This window comes from Cebus imitator, unplaced genomic scaffold (genome assembly GCF_001604975.1).
Source record: "Cebus imitator isolate Cc_AM_T3 unplaced genomic scaffold, Cebus_imitator-1.0 Scaffold121, whole genome shotgun sequence".
NCBI classification, from domain to species: Eukaryota; Metazoa; Chordata; class Mammalia; order Primates; family Cebidae; genus Cebus; species Cebus imitator.
In genome coordinates this window covers 4,727,157-4,743,815 of record NW_016107436.1, presented here as the reverse complement: position 1 = coordinate 4,743,815, position 16,659 = coordinate 4,727,157, and the positions used below count along the sequence as shown (strand labels likewise).

General features: G+C 38.1%; 1 protein-coding gene across 9 annotated transcripts in view; it reads left to right on the top strand.

Moving 5' to 3' along the window:
• ACACA (acetyl-CoA carboxylase alpha) overlaps positions 1-16,659 on the top strand; it is a 324,534-nt gene that overhangs the window by 205,683 nt on the left and 102,192 nt on the right. For all 9 annotated transcript variants that reach the window (XM_017539866.2, XM_037742496.1, XM_037742495.1 and 6 more), the window contains 5 exons: positions 6,025-6,081; positions 6,326-6,370; positions 13,000-13,041; positions 14,360-14,575; positions 15,384-15,539. In XM_017539866.2, the coding sequence (XP_017395355.1) occupies positions 6,025-6,081; positions 6,326-6,370; positions 13,000-13,041; positions 14,360-14,575; positions 15,384-15,539 (516 nt within the window). The remainder of the gene's footprint in view (positions 1-6,024; positions 6,082-6,325; positions 6,371-12,999; positions 13,042-14,359; positions 14,576-15,383; positions 15,540-16,659) is intronic.

The following is a 16,659-nucleotide window of genomic DNA, read 5'->3' as shown; positions in this document are numbered from 1 at the left end:
TCGGCTGTTGAAACTTGTGCATGCTTCGTGAAGTTCTCGTATTGTGTTTTTCAGCTCCATCAATTCACTTATATTCCTTTCTATTTTGTCCATTCTCGTTAGCATTTCGTCAAATCTTTTTTCAAGGTTCTTAGTTTCTTCACATTGGGTTAGAACATGTTCTTTTAGTTCACAGAAGTTTCTTACTATCCACCTTCTGAAGTCTGATTCTGTCATTTCATCACACTCGTTCTCCATCCAACCTTGTTCCCTTGCTGGCGAGGAGTTGTGATCCCTTGTAGGAGGAAAGGTGTTCTGGTTTCAGGTGTTTTCATCCTTTTTGCACTGGCTTCTTCCCATCTTTATGGATTTATCCACCTGTCGTCTTTGTAGTTGCTGGCTTTCAGATTGGGTCTCTGAGTGGACATTCTGTTTGTTGATGATGAGGTTATTTCTGTTTCTTAGTTTTCCTTCTAACCGTCCGGCCCCTCTGCTGTAGGTCTGCTGAGGTCCACTCCAGGCCCTGCTTGCCTGGGGATCACCTACAGCAGCTGCAGAACAGTAAGGGTTGCTACCAGTTTTCTTCTTCTGCTGTCTTTGTCCCAGAAGGATACCCGCCAAGTGTCAGTCTGATCTCTCCTTTATGAGGTGGCTCTTTGGATATACAGGGATCAGGGAGCTGCTTGAGGAGACAGTCTGTTCTTTATAGGAGCTCAAATGCTGTGCTGTGAGCTCTGTTGTTCATTCAGAGCTGCTGGGCAGGTACGTTTAGTTCTGCTGCTGCAGAACTCCTAAACCGCTTTTTGTTCTCAGGTGCCCTGTCCCAGGGATTTAGGGCTTTATTTATGAGTTTCCGTTGTGCTGCTGCCTTCTTTTTTTTTTCCTTCAGAGCTGCCTGCCCAGCAAGGAGGCAGCCTAGTCACTGTCTCTGCCTGTAGAGGCTTTGCTGAGCTGCTGTGGGCTCCGCCCAGCTGCCGAGTGAACTTCCCTGCAGTCCTGTTTATATGGGTGTAGTTAGAACTGCCTCGGCAATGGTGGCCCAACTCTATATTGACGGACTCTCTCTGTAATGGCGGGTTGCCTCGGCAACAGCGGGCTGCCTCAGCAATGGCGGGTTGCCTTAGCATTCGCTGACTACCTCCGTAGTGTTGGAGTGACTCGGTAATGGCAGACGCCTCTCCCCCACAGAGCTAGACCGTCCTGGGTTAAGCTGCGCTTGCTGTGAAACTCTCATTCTAGAGAGTTTCTGATTGCTGTTCTTTTGTGGGGATGGGACCAGCTGAGCCTGATCGCCCTGGATCCGTGCCTCAGAGCCTTTTTTTTTTTTTTTTTTTAAGTGGTGTTCCAGTCGCCTGTTGAAGAGGCACCGGGATCTGTGTGTTTTCCCCTGCAGCGACTCACTGCGCTGGCTTAAACAGCAGCACTGAGATTCCTGGCGCTTTTTTTGCTCTGGAATCTACTGTCCTGGCTCCCTGTTCAGTCCCCTTTTTAAACAGATGAACGGGGGATGTCCTGTGGCTACAATCACCACCCAAAAGGGCACCCGGACCAGTGTATTTTGTACAGAGAACCGCTGCACCAGGGTGCTGACAAAGCAGCCCTGCCAGCCAACACAGCCGTGCTGGCGACTCGAGGGGCTTCTCTGCTTGGGAATTTCCTAGTCTGTGGGCAATAAAAATGCGGCGTCCACTCACCCTCTGCGCTTTCACTGGGAGCTGCAATCCTGAGCTGTTCCTAAATGGCCATCTTGGATCGATCATCACTTGCGTATCTTTAGATTCAACATCATCAGCCTCTTGAGAGACTAACATGGAGTCTTTGCTGTTTTGTGAAAATACCTGTTTTCATTGTCTAATGTGCCTTGTTTGCTGTACTTTTTGACTTCCTCTTACCTGGAAAGTTTTCTTTTACCTTTCTTTCTAAATCCTGCTTGTCTTAAGAACTGTCTCACAGCACTTTGGGCAGCTGAGGCGGGTGGATCACGAGGTCAAGAGATCGAGACCATCCTGGTCAACGTGGTGAAACCCCATCTCTACTAAAAATACAAAACATTAGCTGGGCATGGTGGTGCGTGCCTGTAATCCTAGCTACTCAGGAGGTTGAGGCAGGAGAATTGCCTGAACCCAGGAGGCGGAGGTGAGCCGAGATCACGCCATTGCACTCCAGCCTGGGTAACAAGAGCGAAACTCCGTCTCAAAAAAACAACAGAAAAGAAAAGAACTGTCTCAAATTTCACCTCTTTGATGAGGACTTCTGAGTAGCCCAAACTAAAGTGTATGTTTCTCCTTTGAATTCCTAATTGGTTAGCATACATTTATTAGCAATAATAATGCTTTTTATTTATATTTTAAAAATCCTACCTAAATTTTTAATTTGCATGTTACCACAATTCCATGGGGTTAGATAAGTCAGGAATTATTCCAGTTGTACACATGGGGAAAAGCTGAAGCTCAGAGAATTTAAGACCCCTAGGTTACTAGCTGGAAGATGATAGGGTAAATTCTAGAACTTAAGGATTTGATGCCAGTTCTAGGGGGCACAGATGGAGGTACTTTAGTACATAATACATTCTTAGCCCTGAAGATGCTTACAGTCTAGTTGAGGGAACAGGATAGGCATGCTTGAAACAATAATCTACAGTTATATTTCATTATGATGTCATAGATGGCAAAGTGTTCTCTTAAACTGTCCTTGATGGCAAGACTCATGTATTCTCTTTGAGTGGACAGCACTTCGCCCATGGACTTATTGCAGAGAAAGAACTCAGTAAATGTTTTCAAAATTTAATTCAGTGGTATAGACAATTTGTGCCATTGTTATTTATATCATGTCATGCCAATGGTAGACATCTAGGGGAAAAAATGGTTAATGTTTGATGACTATGAGTCTTAGTACTTATTCCATGATTCTGTCATAGCAGTTAAACTAACTATGGGATTGCAGTGGCCAATATGAGGAAAAGGTGCTTCCAGAGAAGTGAAAGTAGGAGACATGCCTGGGGCTTTTTCTGTAGACAGAAATTTACCTTACTTCTTGCTCCTGGCCAGTGACCACGTAGTATTAACTTAAAGCTGGTGATCAAGGTAATCTTTGCTGGAAAAGTCTTAGTGTTATATGTGGCTGCTGCTGCTGCTTCATCTAATAATCTATGAAAGTTTCTTCCTAGGTTTTGAGGCATTAATTGCCTGTGTTTGAGTATTTTTCCATTATTTGATCACAACTTGACGCTTTTTGTTGCCCTCAAATCTAAGTGTCATGTATATCAACACGTGTTGATCTAAAAAGGCATTTCAGCCAGACGCGGTGCCTCACCTGTAATCCCAGCACTTTGGGAGGCCGAGGTGGGCGGATCACAAGGTCAGGAGTTTGAGACCAGCCTGGCCAATATGGTGAAACCCGGTCTCTACTAAAAATACAAGAATTAGCTGGGCGTGGTGGCGGGCACCTGTAGTCACAGCTACTCAGGAAGCTAAGGCAGGAGAATCGCTTGAACCTGGGAGGCAGAGGTTGCAGTGAGTTGAGATCGCACCACTGCACTCCAGCCTGGGCTATAGAGCAAGACTCCATCTGAAAAAAAAAAAAAAAAGGCATTTTGTTTCTGTTCACTACATATGTTTGTAACATTAATGAAAAATAAGAAATTACCCTTTTCATTGACTAGATGTGGAAACTAAGGCACAGAGAAAGCCAATGTCTTTGCCTAAGGCTATTTAGAAAGGTAAGGGTAGACTATGCTGACACCCTAAGCATAGAGAAGCTATTTATTGCATCAGGTACTGTGCTTATCCAGGGACATTTGGCATTTTCATCTCCTTGTTAAAAAATATATGTATATATGTGGAAGAGGAAGGAAAAGCAATTTAAGAAAAAAAAAGATAAAGTGGTAACTAGTTTTGTTTTTCACTTCATGATCATGCTCCTAGCAGTTTAGAAAAAGTTTTTTTTTTTTTTAAAGCACACATTAAACTATCAAATAAGTTCATCCAAATTGTCCAAATAATCTTCTAGTCCCAGCATGTCTTTTTTTCTCTCATAGAATTTAGGATCATATATTTGTAAATGACTTGTGGAGGAGATTGAAGCAGTCAGTGTAAATGGAGTTTCTCCAGGTGCTGATGCCTAATCGCTGGGTAATAGCTGTGGACTTGCTGTGAGACCCGCATTATTACAATGTAATCAGAATCCTGTTGCTCTGCTGTTATTGTCAGCCACTTGTGGAATTTTAAAAGCAATAACAATTTTGATTTTAAATCATGGCATTATTAAAGTTATTTTCTTTCCTTGCCAGAACATAGCTATTGATGCTTGTCTTTGAAGGACTTGACTGTAGTGGAATCTTTGTTGATGTCAGAAGAAGTGTTTCTGTTCCTGACCACACTGAGAAACCCCTGCCTCTTTCAACCCATTTTTTTTTCTAATTGTAGTGTCAATACTTGGCTATTTACAGCAAGGCATGTGATGACATTACAGATAATTTTTTAATGTGGTTAAACCAAAATTTATTTATATTTGACCTGAGAATTTATTATTTTATTTGCTTTTAGGAAATTAATTTTTCCAGTTATCTTTTGTTTATGCTGTTAATAGAATTAATTTTATTACTCAGCAATGCCATAGCAGAATTGAAGAAATTGCAAGAAATAAACCAGGAATGTGCTTCCTTATAAGGGGAAGACAATTTGAATTAAAAAAAAATATATATATCTATATATATATAGTATTATAAATGTTAAGAATTGGCTTATAAATATATCTCTTGGTTACAGTTATAGCAAGAAATGTGGTCAAACTTAAGTCTGGATGTAGCCTATGAAAGTCCACATTATTTTCTGTTTGTGCTATTCATGTGTTTTCTCAGGTCATTCAACTGGTGAGGTTGCTTTTTTATTTGTTGTTACCTAATACTTCTTTGTTAGGGACCTCTAAACATGTGTCTTTTACTTAGTTCATTAATTTGTTTCTTTGTCCCTGCCTTTTGAGATACGTGAACAGCATAGGGAAGAGGAAAGCTTAGGCTCAGAGGCTCAAAACTCATGTAAGTGGCTGTCTTGAAACTACTGGTGTCTATTTAATTTTTTTTTTTTTTTTTTTGGAGACAGTCTCCCTCCGTCACTCAGACTCTGAAGTACAGTGGTGTGATCTTGGCAACCTCTGCCCCCTGGGTTCAAGCAATTCTCATGCCTTATTCTCCCAAGTAGCTGGGATTACATGAATGTGCCACCACGCCTAGCTATTTTTTTCTATTTTTAGTAGACACAGGGTTTTGCCTTGTTGGCCAGGCTGGTCTTGAACTCCTAGCCTCAAGCGATCTGTCCTGCCCACCTTGGCCTCCTAAAGTGTTGGAATTACAGGTGCGAGCCACCACACCTGACCTTCTGTTGACTTCTGATATACTAGTTGCCTGTACCTGGTGGAGATATAAATAATTCCTAAATGTAAAGGCCTGTAAAATGTTGTTTTTAACAATTTTAAAAGAGAACCTTTTTAAAAATCGCCTTCATGTAAGGTAGCGGGGAACTTTTTTAGAAACACTGAAAGGTTACAGTTTCTAAGACTGAATTCTAGGAACGCTGTATCTGATGGTAGGTAACATCTACAATCTAAACAGTTTAGGATCTATGTTTTATGTTTTATGGAAAGTCCTTCTTTTCTCTCTACCTTATTTCATTTAGCTTCTTTATCATTATTAATGTTTACAGCTGAATATATGCCCAACAGTATGATTTTTATAAGCAGAAATTTTGTCATGGTCTACCTTTATGTAAATCAGTTCTGAGGTAATTTAGTTGACTTCGTATGACCCTTTCTTCTCCACAAAGTTCTCTTTTAGTTTTGTCCAAATCAGTATAAAATCTATTTCGTAAGATTTAATCTTAGGAGCCAGGTTGAAATTTGTTCACTTGCAAGTTTGAAGGTACTAAGCTAAGATGAAGATAACCAAAAAGGGTGTTTAGTTCTACCAAAGCCTTAAGAGGACTGCATGCGATAAAATTTAGAATGAATGGAAATCTCATCCATCTTCTGTTTTACATGTTTTACTCCTAGAAAGCTACCCTGGTTGACCATGGGATCCGGCGCCTTACTTTCCTGGTTGCACAAAAGGTATTGACATGTGAATTGTACCTCTTTAATATTTCTTATGCTGCTGCTAGAACTTAATGAAAAAGGGATTGCAATCATATGCTTACTAGTAGAATTTATTCAGAGAAATAACTACTTTTCTGTAAGTTTTATTTTTAAAAAAACAGTACTTTATATTATCACCTTTTACTCAATTTGTTTTTAATTTTGTTACTAATTGCCAGCTTCTGCTGTCTTTCCTTCCCTTCTGTCTTTTATTTGAAAGGATTTCAGAAAACAGGTCAACTATGAGGTGGATCGGAGATTTCATGTAAGTAAAAGGAACAATAATGAAAAATTACTTACTGTTTATTTGTTTGCCACTGATTATTTAAACAGAATATATGTTAAAAGGGCTGGACTGATATTTGGTCCCTCTTCTTTTAGAAATTATTATAGTAAGTACTCAGTTCTCTGTAATTGCAGCACTTTGGTAGGCTGAGGAAGGAGAATTGCGTAAGCCCATGAGTTTGAAATGAGCCTGGGCAGCTTAATGAGACCCCATCCTCTATTACTTAAAAATATTTTTAAAATTCTTATGTCAAGTGTACCAGCTGAAGGTTTTTTCTCTCTTTTTTTTTTTTAACCTATAATGAATTCTCAATATATCTCTAAGAAATAGTTAAGAGTGAACATAAGCATTTATCCAGATGAATAAGGTAGAAACAAGCTAACTAGTAATTTTTTCTGTGCACATAGTGAATCAGTAATCAAGAATAGCCAGTTGCACTTTGTGGTCTTGGCTTCTTTACTGAGAACTCTCAATTCTAAAGAATGATGATTTATTTAAAATAACTTAATGGAGCCAAGTTGCTATTTTTTTGTCTTATGTTAATCCTAGGAACAGGAAATAAGTAAAATTTAAACATTCTGTTGTTTATTCTGTCATTTAACTGAATTAACTGTTAATATTTATGAGATTAAAATTTTTATTGAAAAGAGAATTAAGTCAGCCTGGGATCCAAACTGTGGTATATCCATATGATCATACCCAGTAGAGTGACAGCAGTAAGGCCAAAAATCCAGTTTGCAATCAATATGTCATTTTCAAAATGGCTGATTATATTCAAAACAGTTCATAAAAATTGTTTCTAATGTAGCTAAGTAAGATTCCAGAGGATGTTAGGAAGTTGTTTGTTTGTTTGTTTTTTGAGAGGGAGTCTTTCTCGGTCACCCAGGCTGTAGTGCAATGACACAATCTCAGCACACTGCACCAGGTTCAAGAGATTCTCCTACCTCAGCATTTCAAGTAGCTGGAACTGCAGGTGTGTACTACCACACCCAGCTAATGTTTGTATTTTTAGTAGAGACAGGGTTTCACCACTTTAGCCAGGCTGGTCTCAAACTCCTGACCTCAGGTGATCCGCCCTCCTTGGCTTCCTTTGGGAACCTGGAATTACAGGCGTGAGCCACCATACCCAGGCTGTTTGGTTTGGTTTTAGCAATTAAGATAATTTAGTTGTTAAGCTCTGTGTGTTTGCAACAATGGAGATAGCATTTGAGATTCTGGAAAGGACTTTCTAAACTTAAGGACCTATGTGTGACTGCTTTTATTACCTTTTTGTTTATTAGACTTCTAGCACTTGACATTTTGTTTTCCTTCATACAGTTCACCTTGTTGGTCTAGTCTATAGAGAAACAAGAGAGCTACGATTTTCTGAAATGCTTTAGGAAATGTTGTGGACAACATGACTCTCCTGTGTTATTGATGTCAGGAAATCAAGCAGAGTGTAGATATATATTAATCAATAACTTTAGATAGGAAACAGAGTCAGTGGAGAAGTATGAGGAGCTTAAAAAGAACCCTGGGGCTTTAGGAAGAAAAATCAGGAGCTTAGAGAATAAAATTGATACTTAGGGATAGAATATGAAAGCCCGTGAATAAACACTGTGGCTGGTAGATGCTGATCAGAGCTAGTAGACATGCCAGAGCCAGGCCCTGGATTTTAGAAGAGTGTTTTGCTAGGCTCTTAAATGTTGCTGTGCTTTTTATCACAGTCTTTAGAATAATAGCATATTCTAGGGAATGACACCAAATTTGTAAAATTGTTTTCCTTTTTGCTAATGGTTTAGATGGAGTCTTTACATCTATAGCACATTAACTGGTTTCTATAATAGATACACTGATCAATTAAAACTGTCCACTAAAAACCAGTGATTAGTTCTCACTGACATTTTTTCATATATGTAACACACATACAAAAACCCTTTCTTATCTCTGAATCTATAGTGTATAGTTACAAATATATGCCCTAATATTAATCTAGAGTGTACTTAACAGCTTTAAAACTTTTTTTTCTCTCTGCTGTCCTGATATTTCTGCATTTAGGTTGAATAGGGACATGTATAGGCAAAAATTGGCTAGAAAATGAGGCCAGCAGGGGGTCTTCCCTGACAATCATTGTCTGATTCCTATTTATAGTGACATCAGGTGGGAAATCAGTTAAATTATCAAGTGACTTGATTTGTCATGAGTGTAGGAAAAGCTGCTTTAGAGCATAGAGAACATTAAGGTTTAAGTGTGGACTAGATTTGTTCTGAAGAATTGAATGGCAGAGTTAGGGCATTTTTATATTAGCCCCTTTAAAAATGATAAGTGGTTTTGCAGGGGGCAAGGGCAACTATTAAACTGAACTCCATCCAGAATCTATTACATAATCCAGCATCTACAATAGCCAGGAAGCCTTGGCAGAAACTGTGCAAATCTGGGGGTTACTGTCATGGTGCTGCTGTGAGTTCTGCTGATGGTAGCTTGACATTCATGAGGGATGCTTGCCTCTGTCATGTCATCTGATGTGTGCTTGCCCCATAGTTAGTGTACTGTGAAAAAGAGGAAGCTTCTGGGAGTGTCAGAGATGAATCCCTTGATCTCTCTGGCTTTTTGGTAATCTACTGTGATGTATGCAGCCTCCCCTGTCCTATGCTGTGAAATCCCTATATTATTGAATGGAAGAGAGAATGTGCACTTGATGGGGCAAGGAGAGGAGGAAGGTTACCAAGTTTGGTTTAAGAACATTGGTTAGTGGAATAAAGCAAGCTGTGCTGTTGTATAGTTGTTGGTCTTTCAGATTGTCTCAGAACCAGAACAAGACAAATGAGGGCCAGAGTAGAGGTTTCTAGAGAGCTGTATGTATTGTTAGGTGCTGATTAGGATGCCAGTGGTGGCTATAAGCATTTACAATACTTGGTAGTTTAACCACAGTCATCCCAGAAAGCTGCCCACAGGTGTGTCTGCTGCTGCCCGATTCTCTTGACCCTGAATTGAGATTATTTCTGTGACTGCAGTGTTCACCAGTGTTGAGTCTGGGAGTTGACTGTTTCCATAACCGCTTAATTAAATCAAGTGCTCATAATGGAACTTGAATAACTGCCTAACATTTGTATTTAAACAGAAAGTTTGAGGAAAACAAGTCTCTTTTGTAAATATATTCTTCTTGTTAAGGAAAAAAAAGTAGATCATAATACTTATTTGAAAATAAAAAAATTAAAGAAAAAATGGATACGATGTTAAAAAAAAGAAAAAAGATCAAAGCCTTGAATGCAAAAGAATTATCTTGAATTTCTGTAGCTATCTAAACTGCAGCTCCATCCAGTTTTCTGTTAGTTAAAACTTACTGATTCATTCTCTCTTAGTTTCACTCACATTTCAGGTCTGAAATTCCAAAAATTCAGCAGAAAGTGCTGTCTAATTGCGATATAAAGCCTTTTTTTTTTCTTTGAAGCTTTTCATGTTTTTTTTTTCAGCAAAGTTTGGCTAAGGACATTGAAATACAAATTTTCAGGACTTCTTATCCCCCATTAGGTCCAAAAATTATAAGATTCTAAATTAAACAGTTTTACATCTGTTAATAAAATGTTACCTTTTGTTCTTGTAAAATTTCATGAGATTTACAAAAAATGTTTACCAATCTCCTGAGAGAGTTGTTGTTTTATGACTGTTGTGTGACTCCCACTTTAAAATAAAATATTTTGGATTATTTGGACCTTGAAGGAAGGGCTCACTATCATGAAAAGTTATCACAATTAGTAGTTTTTTTTTTTTTTTTTTAAAGACATTTCTGTTTGGTAGTGGACAAACTTTAGTTTTCAGAAAGGTTGGTTTGGGTTTTTGTTTTAATTACAGTCTATATAATTAGTTCTCAGCATGTTGAGGTAAAAGAGAATTGCACCAGCAAGCTCCCAATTTCTTCATCTCATTAGGTTTTTAACATGATTATTAGTATCATAATCAGCTATGATGTTTTTTATTGTAGGTTTTCACATTCTCTGATTTGCAGGGTGTCTTGATTGGCTAATTTGGGCAAATTATTTTGATTGTCTTGATGATGGTTGGCTGATTAGAACACAGCAGGGGTATAATTTCTTCCTGTGAAATGTTGCATTCTTTTGTTTTTTGGTACCAGAACACTAAGAGGGCTTTTCTTTGTGTACATTCAATTATGATATTTGCCCATGACACTAGTAGAATACTGGAAAAGCAAATACATTGATGATGGAATAAGCATGAATGTTTTTAGTGGAAAAACTGGCAGTACGAGAATGAGATAGGTTAAAGGCATTTACTAAAACCATGGGAACAGACTTTTAGCTTTCTTCTTTTCTGTGTTTTCTGTGATTCTGTGGTTTTTGAATGCCAAAAGAGGTTACTTTGTGTAAGAGTCTTCAGACTTCCAAGTCACTGAAGAATTGCTTGGTAGTCCCACTTTTCCATTGCACAGAGGTTCTTGCTGTCTCTTGTTCTGAATGTTTAATACTTAAATTGAGGATTTTACCGTGGAGCTAAAAATTTACTCAGAAGTTAAAAAAAGTAAAAAGCCTTTTCTTAGCTAACCTTAATGAAAGTGGTTTTTCTAGTTGGTAGTCATTGCCCACCTCTGCCAAGAATTAGTCAGTTTCTTCATTATTTGTATTAAAGGCATTTCCATTCAAAATTGCTTTATATGCCTTTCAGTTACTACAAATTTTCTTAATTGGTTTAGTGGAAAAGAAAGCATTTTTTTATTACTGTTGTTTTGTTTTTGAAAGGAAATGGTTTTGATCCCACAAGTGTACATAATTAAAGAAATGGCATCCTAAACAAACATTTTAATTAATTAGCTAGTAATAGTTCAGGCAAAATAGAAAAGTGTGTGCTTAAAATATCATATTATCACCTTCCTTGCCTTTTCTTTCAGAGAGTTCCATGGAAAGATTTTGTTATTCTTCCTTTTTTGGCATGTGTTACTTTTTAGGTAATGCTCTGAAAGCTGTACCTTACTGGAGTAAAACCAAAACTAGGTTATATAAAACTGTGAGCATGATATTTACCAACACCTTGGTTGAATGCATCCTACTTAACCTTGAAGTTATTCCCATGTGCTTCACTATCATGGCAGGGAGGAGGGGGTCAGAGAAATATTTAGAACAAAACTTCATTAGGAGAAGTTCAGTCCTGTGTAAAATCCACTTTAAAAAGGCTTTGAGAAAGGAATTTCCCTGAGGTTGGTGAATGAGGTCCTAGAAGCTTTTTAAATGCAGTCTTACAGTTAAAATACCAAGGAAAATATGAAAAGATTTATTAACTGTGCAAGCTTTAGTTAAGGTGAGAGTGAGGTATAATACTTATGGAATGTATTCAAGAAATTTTCAGGAAATTCAAGAACCACAGGTTTACAGCATGAGTTTTGCTTTGTTCGCATTCTGCTTTTTTAAAGTCTTAATTTCTGTGTTTTTGTCTCATCAAAGAGAAATTCTCTAAATAAGGAATTTGGATTATAATAAGAAGAGAAAGGTAATACTGTGCCCTTGAGAGGTGAGAGGGCGTGATGGACTCTGGCATTAGAAAGACCCAAGTTTATCTTCTAGCTCTGTGATTCTGAGGATGTACTTGAGCCAACCTTCCTTGTTGGTAAAATGAGGGTCACAACATCTACCTCTAGAGGTTGTTGAGAGCATTGGATGGAACAACACATGAGAGTGCCTACACCAGAAGATTTTCAGTCCATGTTTCCTTCGTAGTTCCTAAAGCTCGTTCAGGATATGTAGGCAGCTAGTCTGGTCTCTCTGCCTTGTACTGATAAGTATTTGATTATATTGCATTCATAATGAAGAAGATGCCTAATGAAACCTCCTATAGAGGCACATAGTAATGACTTGATTCCAGCACTGCCAGTAGAACTTCCCATCCGAGAAACAGGGGTATTTGGTGTTAGTAAGTTAAATTTCAGAAACTAATGAACTCTGCTAATTGAATTCGTCTTTGTTAATTAATAAGGCTCTAGTAAATTGTTTTTTTTTTTAATATAATGCCCTACAAAAAAGCAGGAAGACTTAATGATTACAAGTTCACTAGTTCCACCTCATTCTTTCCTATACATATAGTGGTAGTGACCAGGGTAACATCTTGTATTTTTCTTTGTCTTCAAATGTTATTATTTAAACTCTTGAAATTATTGACTTGAGAATGAATGTGAAAATCATGGACTGAGCACTCTATACTGTCTGACCAGTTTACATTTTAAGAGTTTCTTAAACAGAAACTTGGGAAATCAGTCCAGTAACTACTATTACAGTGACTGCAGCATAGGGTGTGTTGTTTTTATTTGCCAGGTTGTGCCAAGAGCAATACCCAGCAAGATTTTTTTTTTCACTTGGGACATTTAAAAAATATATACATATTTTTCCCCCTTGGGAGAGGGTAGATACTAAAGTTAGGTTTATAATATGGTGATTCTCAAATTTGGAAATGGGGTCAGAGTGATGATTATGCAGATGATCATTCATATTTCCTGGACTAAGCTTAGGTAAGAAGCATGTTTTCTAGAAAATTATCTTCTAAATGTTTCTAAACTGTTTCTGTACTGTACTCTAGAGACTCGTGTCTATGAACTACTGACACATTTTCCCCCTTCTTTAATACAGAGAGAATTCCCTAAATTTTTTACATTCCGAGCAAGGGATAAGGTAAGGATTGATTTATTTCCTATTTAAAAAAAACTATTTTTTTCTTAAAAGCCCAAGAATGGCTTATCTTTGTCACATGTTCTTCTTGCCATTCTCTTCTCTCTTATTGAACTTGTGCTTCCTTTTGCCTTCCTTACATTTGTCTTAGAACTAAAGCCAATTGTTTTCTGAAAGAGTTTGGTTTAGGAAACAACCAAATGTATTGGGCTACTCAACAAAGGTGATACCTTTCCAAATCATACCTGTCCTTTAGAATGATCCTAATGATGTGATATGAAAGGACTATTCTTGTCATCTAAAAATAATTCACTGATACTCAACTCTTGTTTATGTGCATTTTTTTTTCAATTTTAAAATACAAAACTTCAGACCATGTTGCTTTCTTCCTGTTATCAGCTTATGTTTTTAACTCACTCTCTCCATTCACTCAGTTGACATGTATTCCAGAAAAATAATTTAGTTTCACTGAAGCACACAGTACACAGACAGTACAGTATTGTTATATACTAATACAACTTTTAAAAAACATATATAAGTGTTATATAATCTATGGATACAGTGTTCCAAAGCCAAATATCTCTTTTTTTTTTTTGAGACGGAGCCTCACTCTGTCGCCCAGGCTGGAGTGTAGTGGTGCGATCTCGGCTCACCGCAACCTCCGCCTCCTGGGTTCAGGCAATTCTCCTGCCTCAGCCTCCTGAGTAGCTGGGATTACAGGCATGCACCACCATGCCCAGCTAATTTTTGTATTTTTAGTAGAGACGGGGTTTCACCATGTTGACCAGGATGGTCTCGATCTCTTGACCTCGTGATCCACCCGCCTCGGCCTCCCAAAGTGCTGGGATTACAGGCGTGAGCCACCGCGCCCGGCCTCAAATATCTCTTTAATTTAAAAATTGTATGATGTTTATTTGTTGAGTATTAGGTCTTTTGTACAGTATCATAAGTTAGAAAACTTTTAGGGTAAGCTCAGAACATTAGCATGTGAAGTAGATATTAATGTGAAGCAGTCTGTAATTAATATAAAAATGAATTATAAATACATTAAATGCTGTAAGAGTTCTAAGGAAACTGAGTTTTTTTTGTTTTTAATGCATATCATCACCACTTGTAAAAGCATAAATGATGAAGGTTTAGGAAGCAAATAGGTACTTTAGTGCCTAATCTTATGTAAGCTATAGCATTAGCCTTGAACATAGCTCATTAGCACATCATAGCTTATGTGTCTGTTTTCAGGCATTTCTATTACATTCACTTCATAGTTATAGTTTTGTAACTGCTTCTCGTGAGCTGTTTTTTCTCTGATTCTTGTACTCAGTTTGAGGAGGATCGCATCTATCGTCATCTGGAGCCTGCTCTCGCTTTCCAGTTAGAGCTGAACCGGATGAGAAATTTTGACCTCACTGCCATTCCATGTGCTAATCACAAGATGCACCTGTATCTGGGTGCAGCCAAGGTGGAAGTGGGCACAGAAGTGACAGACTACAGGTTCTTTGTTCGTGCAATCATCAGACATTCTGATCTGGTCACCAAGGTGGGTGCTGTACTTTAATAGGATGTTATCCCCGAGGGAAGGGACAGAGTGATAGACGTGATCTGAAATCAGGTCTTATGCTTCTGCTGAGAGAGAGCCTAAAAAAGAAATCAGGTTTTCATTTTTTGAATCAAGGCTTCTGCTGTCTTTCAGTGTTTACAGAAGTAAATATTTCATATAATAAAGGCTTTTTTTTTTGCAAAGCAGAAAGTACATCTAAAAAAAAATAAAAAAGGAAGGCTTTTTTCCCCTTTAATTTGATTTTTCTTAGTAGCAGAAGCATAATAGCACTCAAGAAAAGAAAAAGCATACTAACAAAAAAAATCACAGGAAGAACTGGGTGATGATAGAGCATAAGGAGATAAGTTAGGAAAGGGGTGATCCCATTGTACACCTGTCTAGAGGTATGGGCAGTGTCTGTATATAGCAAGGCACTTCCTGGTGTGTTCATTATTACTATACCCCATAGCCGCTCCCTTTCTTCAGCTTTTCCTTTCTAAATAGCTCTGTTTGGCATACATGAAATATGATTCCGTTGAGCTTACAGCTATGGGGATGCCCAGTATTTCTACCTCTTAAAAGGAAATGATACAGTAAGAGTAAGGAGAAAGGGCTGACATAGACTTTTTATCTGGCCCTTGCCTTCCCTGCCTGTGGTTACTGGACTGACTCTAGGGAGAAAGATACACAATGTCTTCACCAGATGCCTTGTGATTCATGACGTACTGCTGCTTAAGTGATTTTAAGAGCCATTTCTATGTTGCCTCTTTTAAAACACATTAATACTGATTATATTCTTCCTGTATAGGAAGCTTCTTTTGAATATCTGCAAAATGAAGGGGAGCGGCTGCTCCTGGAAGCCATGGATGAGTTGGAAGTTGCTTTTAACAATACAAATGTCCGCACCGACTGTAACCACATCTTCCTCAATTTTGTGCCCACGGTTATCATGGACCCATCAAAGGTACATTTCTCCTTAGCTTCTCTCCCAGCACTAGCAAGTGTAAGAAGTTCATTCACATTTATCTCACTTGGACTTGGAAACAGGTACTCTTGTTCAGGCTGTTGAGCCCTTAATCTGTAGAGTTTATAGAATATTTATAAGATTGAGTTTTGGGACAGTGTCAAAAATTTGATTTAGCCATTAAAAAAAATAGTTCTCAAAACTGAAGGTGGTATGGTGTTAGCTTACTGGTCACTTAGAAGCAGTACAAAAACATGAAAACCTTTCTCTTCTTTTGTTGATAGCTGTTTTATGATATTTGCCATAATAGTGGTTCTGTTTTATACTATTCCCTACGATTTCTCACCTGGAATTATTAATTTTACTGTTACTAAGCATTTTGGCTAAATTACTGCTTCTGTGCACTAAATGTTAATTACCTGGTGGCCTTAGTGAGACAATGCACCTTCTCTAAGTGTCTAACCTATCTCTCTTGAATGTTTTTCTATAGGGAGAGAATTTGGCTGATAAGGAATTTCACATGTATTATGTATATTTTCTTCCCTGAGGGTCTATTCTAAAATACTATTTTAGAACATATAATTCTATATAATTTAAGGAAGAAAAATAAGGTGAGTTTGTACTTGACCTTTTGTTCCAGGTGTAATAAAGACAGGCTGCTCTTCTGTTTCGGCTCCTTCTAACTCTTTTTTTTTTTGAGACAGAGTCTCACTCTGTCGCCCAGGCTAGAGTACAGTGGCACCATCTCAGCTCACTGGAACCTCCACCTCCCGGGTTCAAGTGACTCTCAGCTGTCACTTTCCCTAGTAGTTGGGAAAGTGAAAATGCTTCAGCTTTCCCTAGTAGTTGGGACTACCATACACAGCTAATTTTTGTATTTTTAGTAGAAACGGGGTTTCACCATGTTAGTCAGGCTGGTCTTGAACTCCTGACCTCAAGTGATCCATCCTTCTTGACACCTGTAAAGTGCTGGGATTACAGGTGTGAGCCACCGTGTCTGGCTCCTTCTAACTCTATCATGATATTATGGAACTTAGATAGGAGAACCAGTATCTCCTTTTTTCAAGATCAATTGTAGGCATGAATTTTTGCTGCTGCTGCTGCTTTCTTTTTTTCTTTT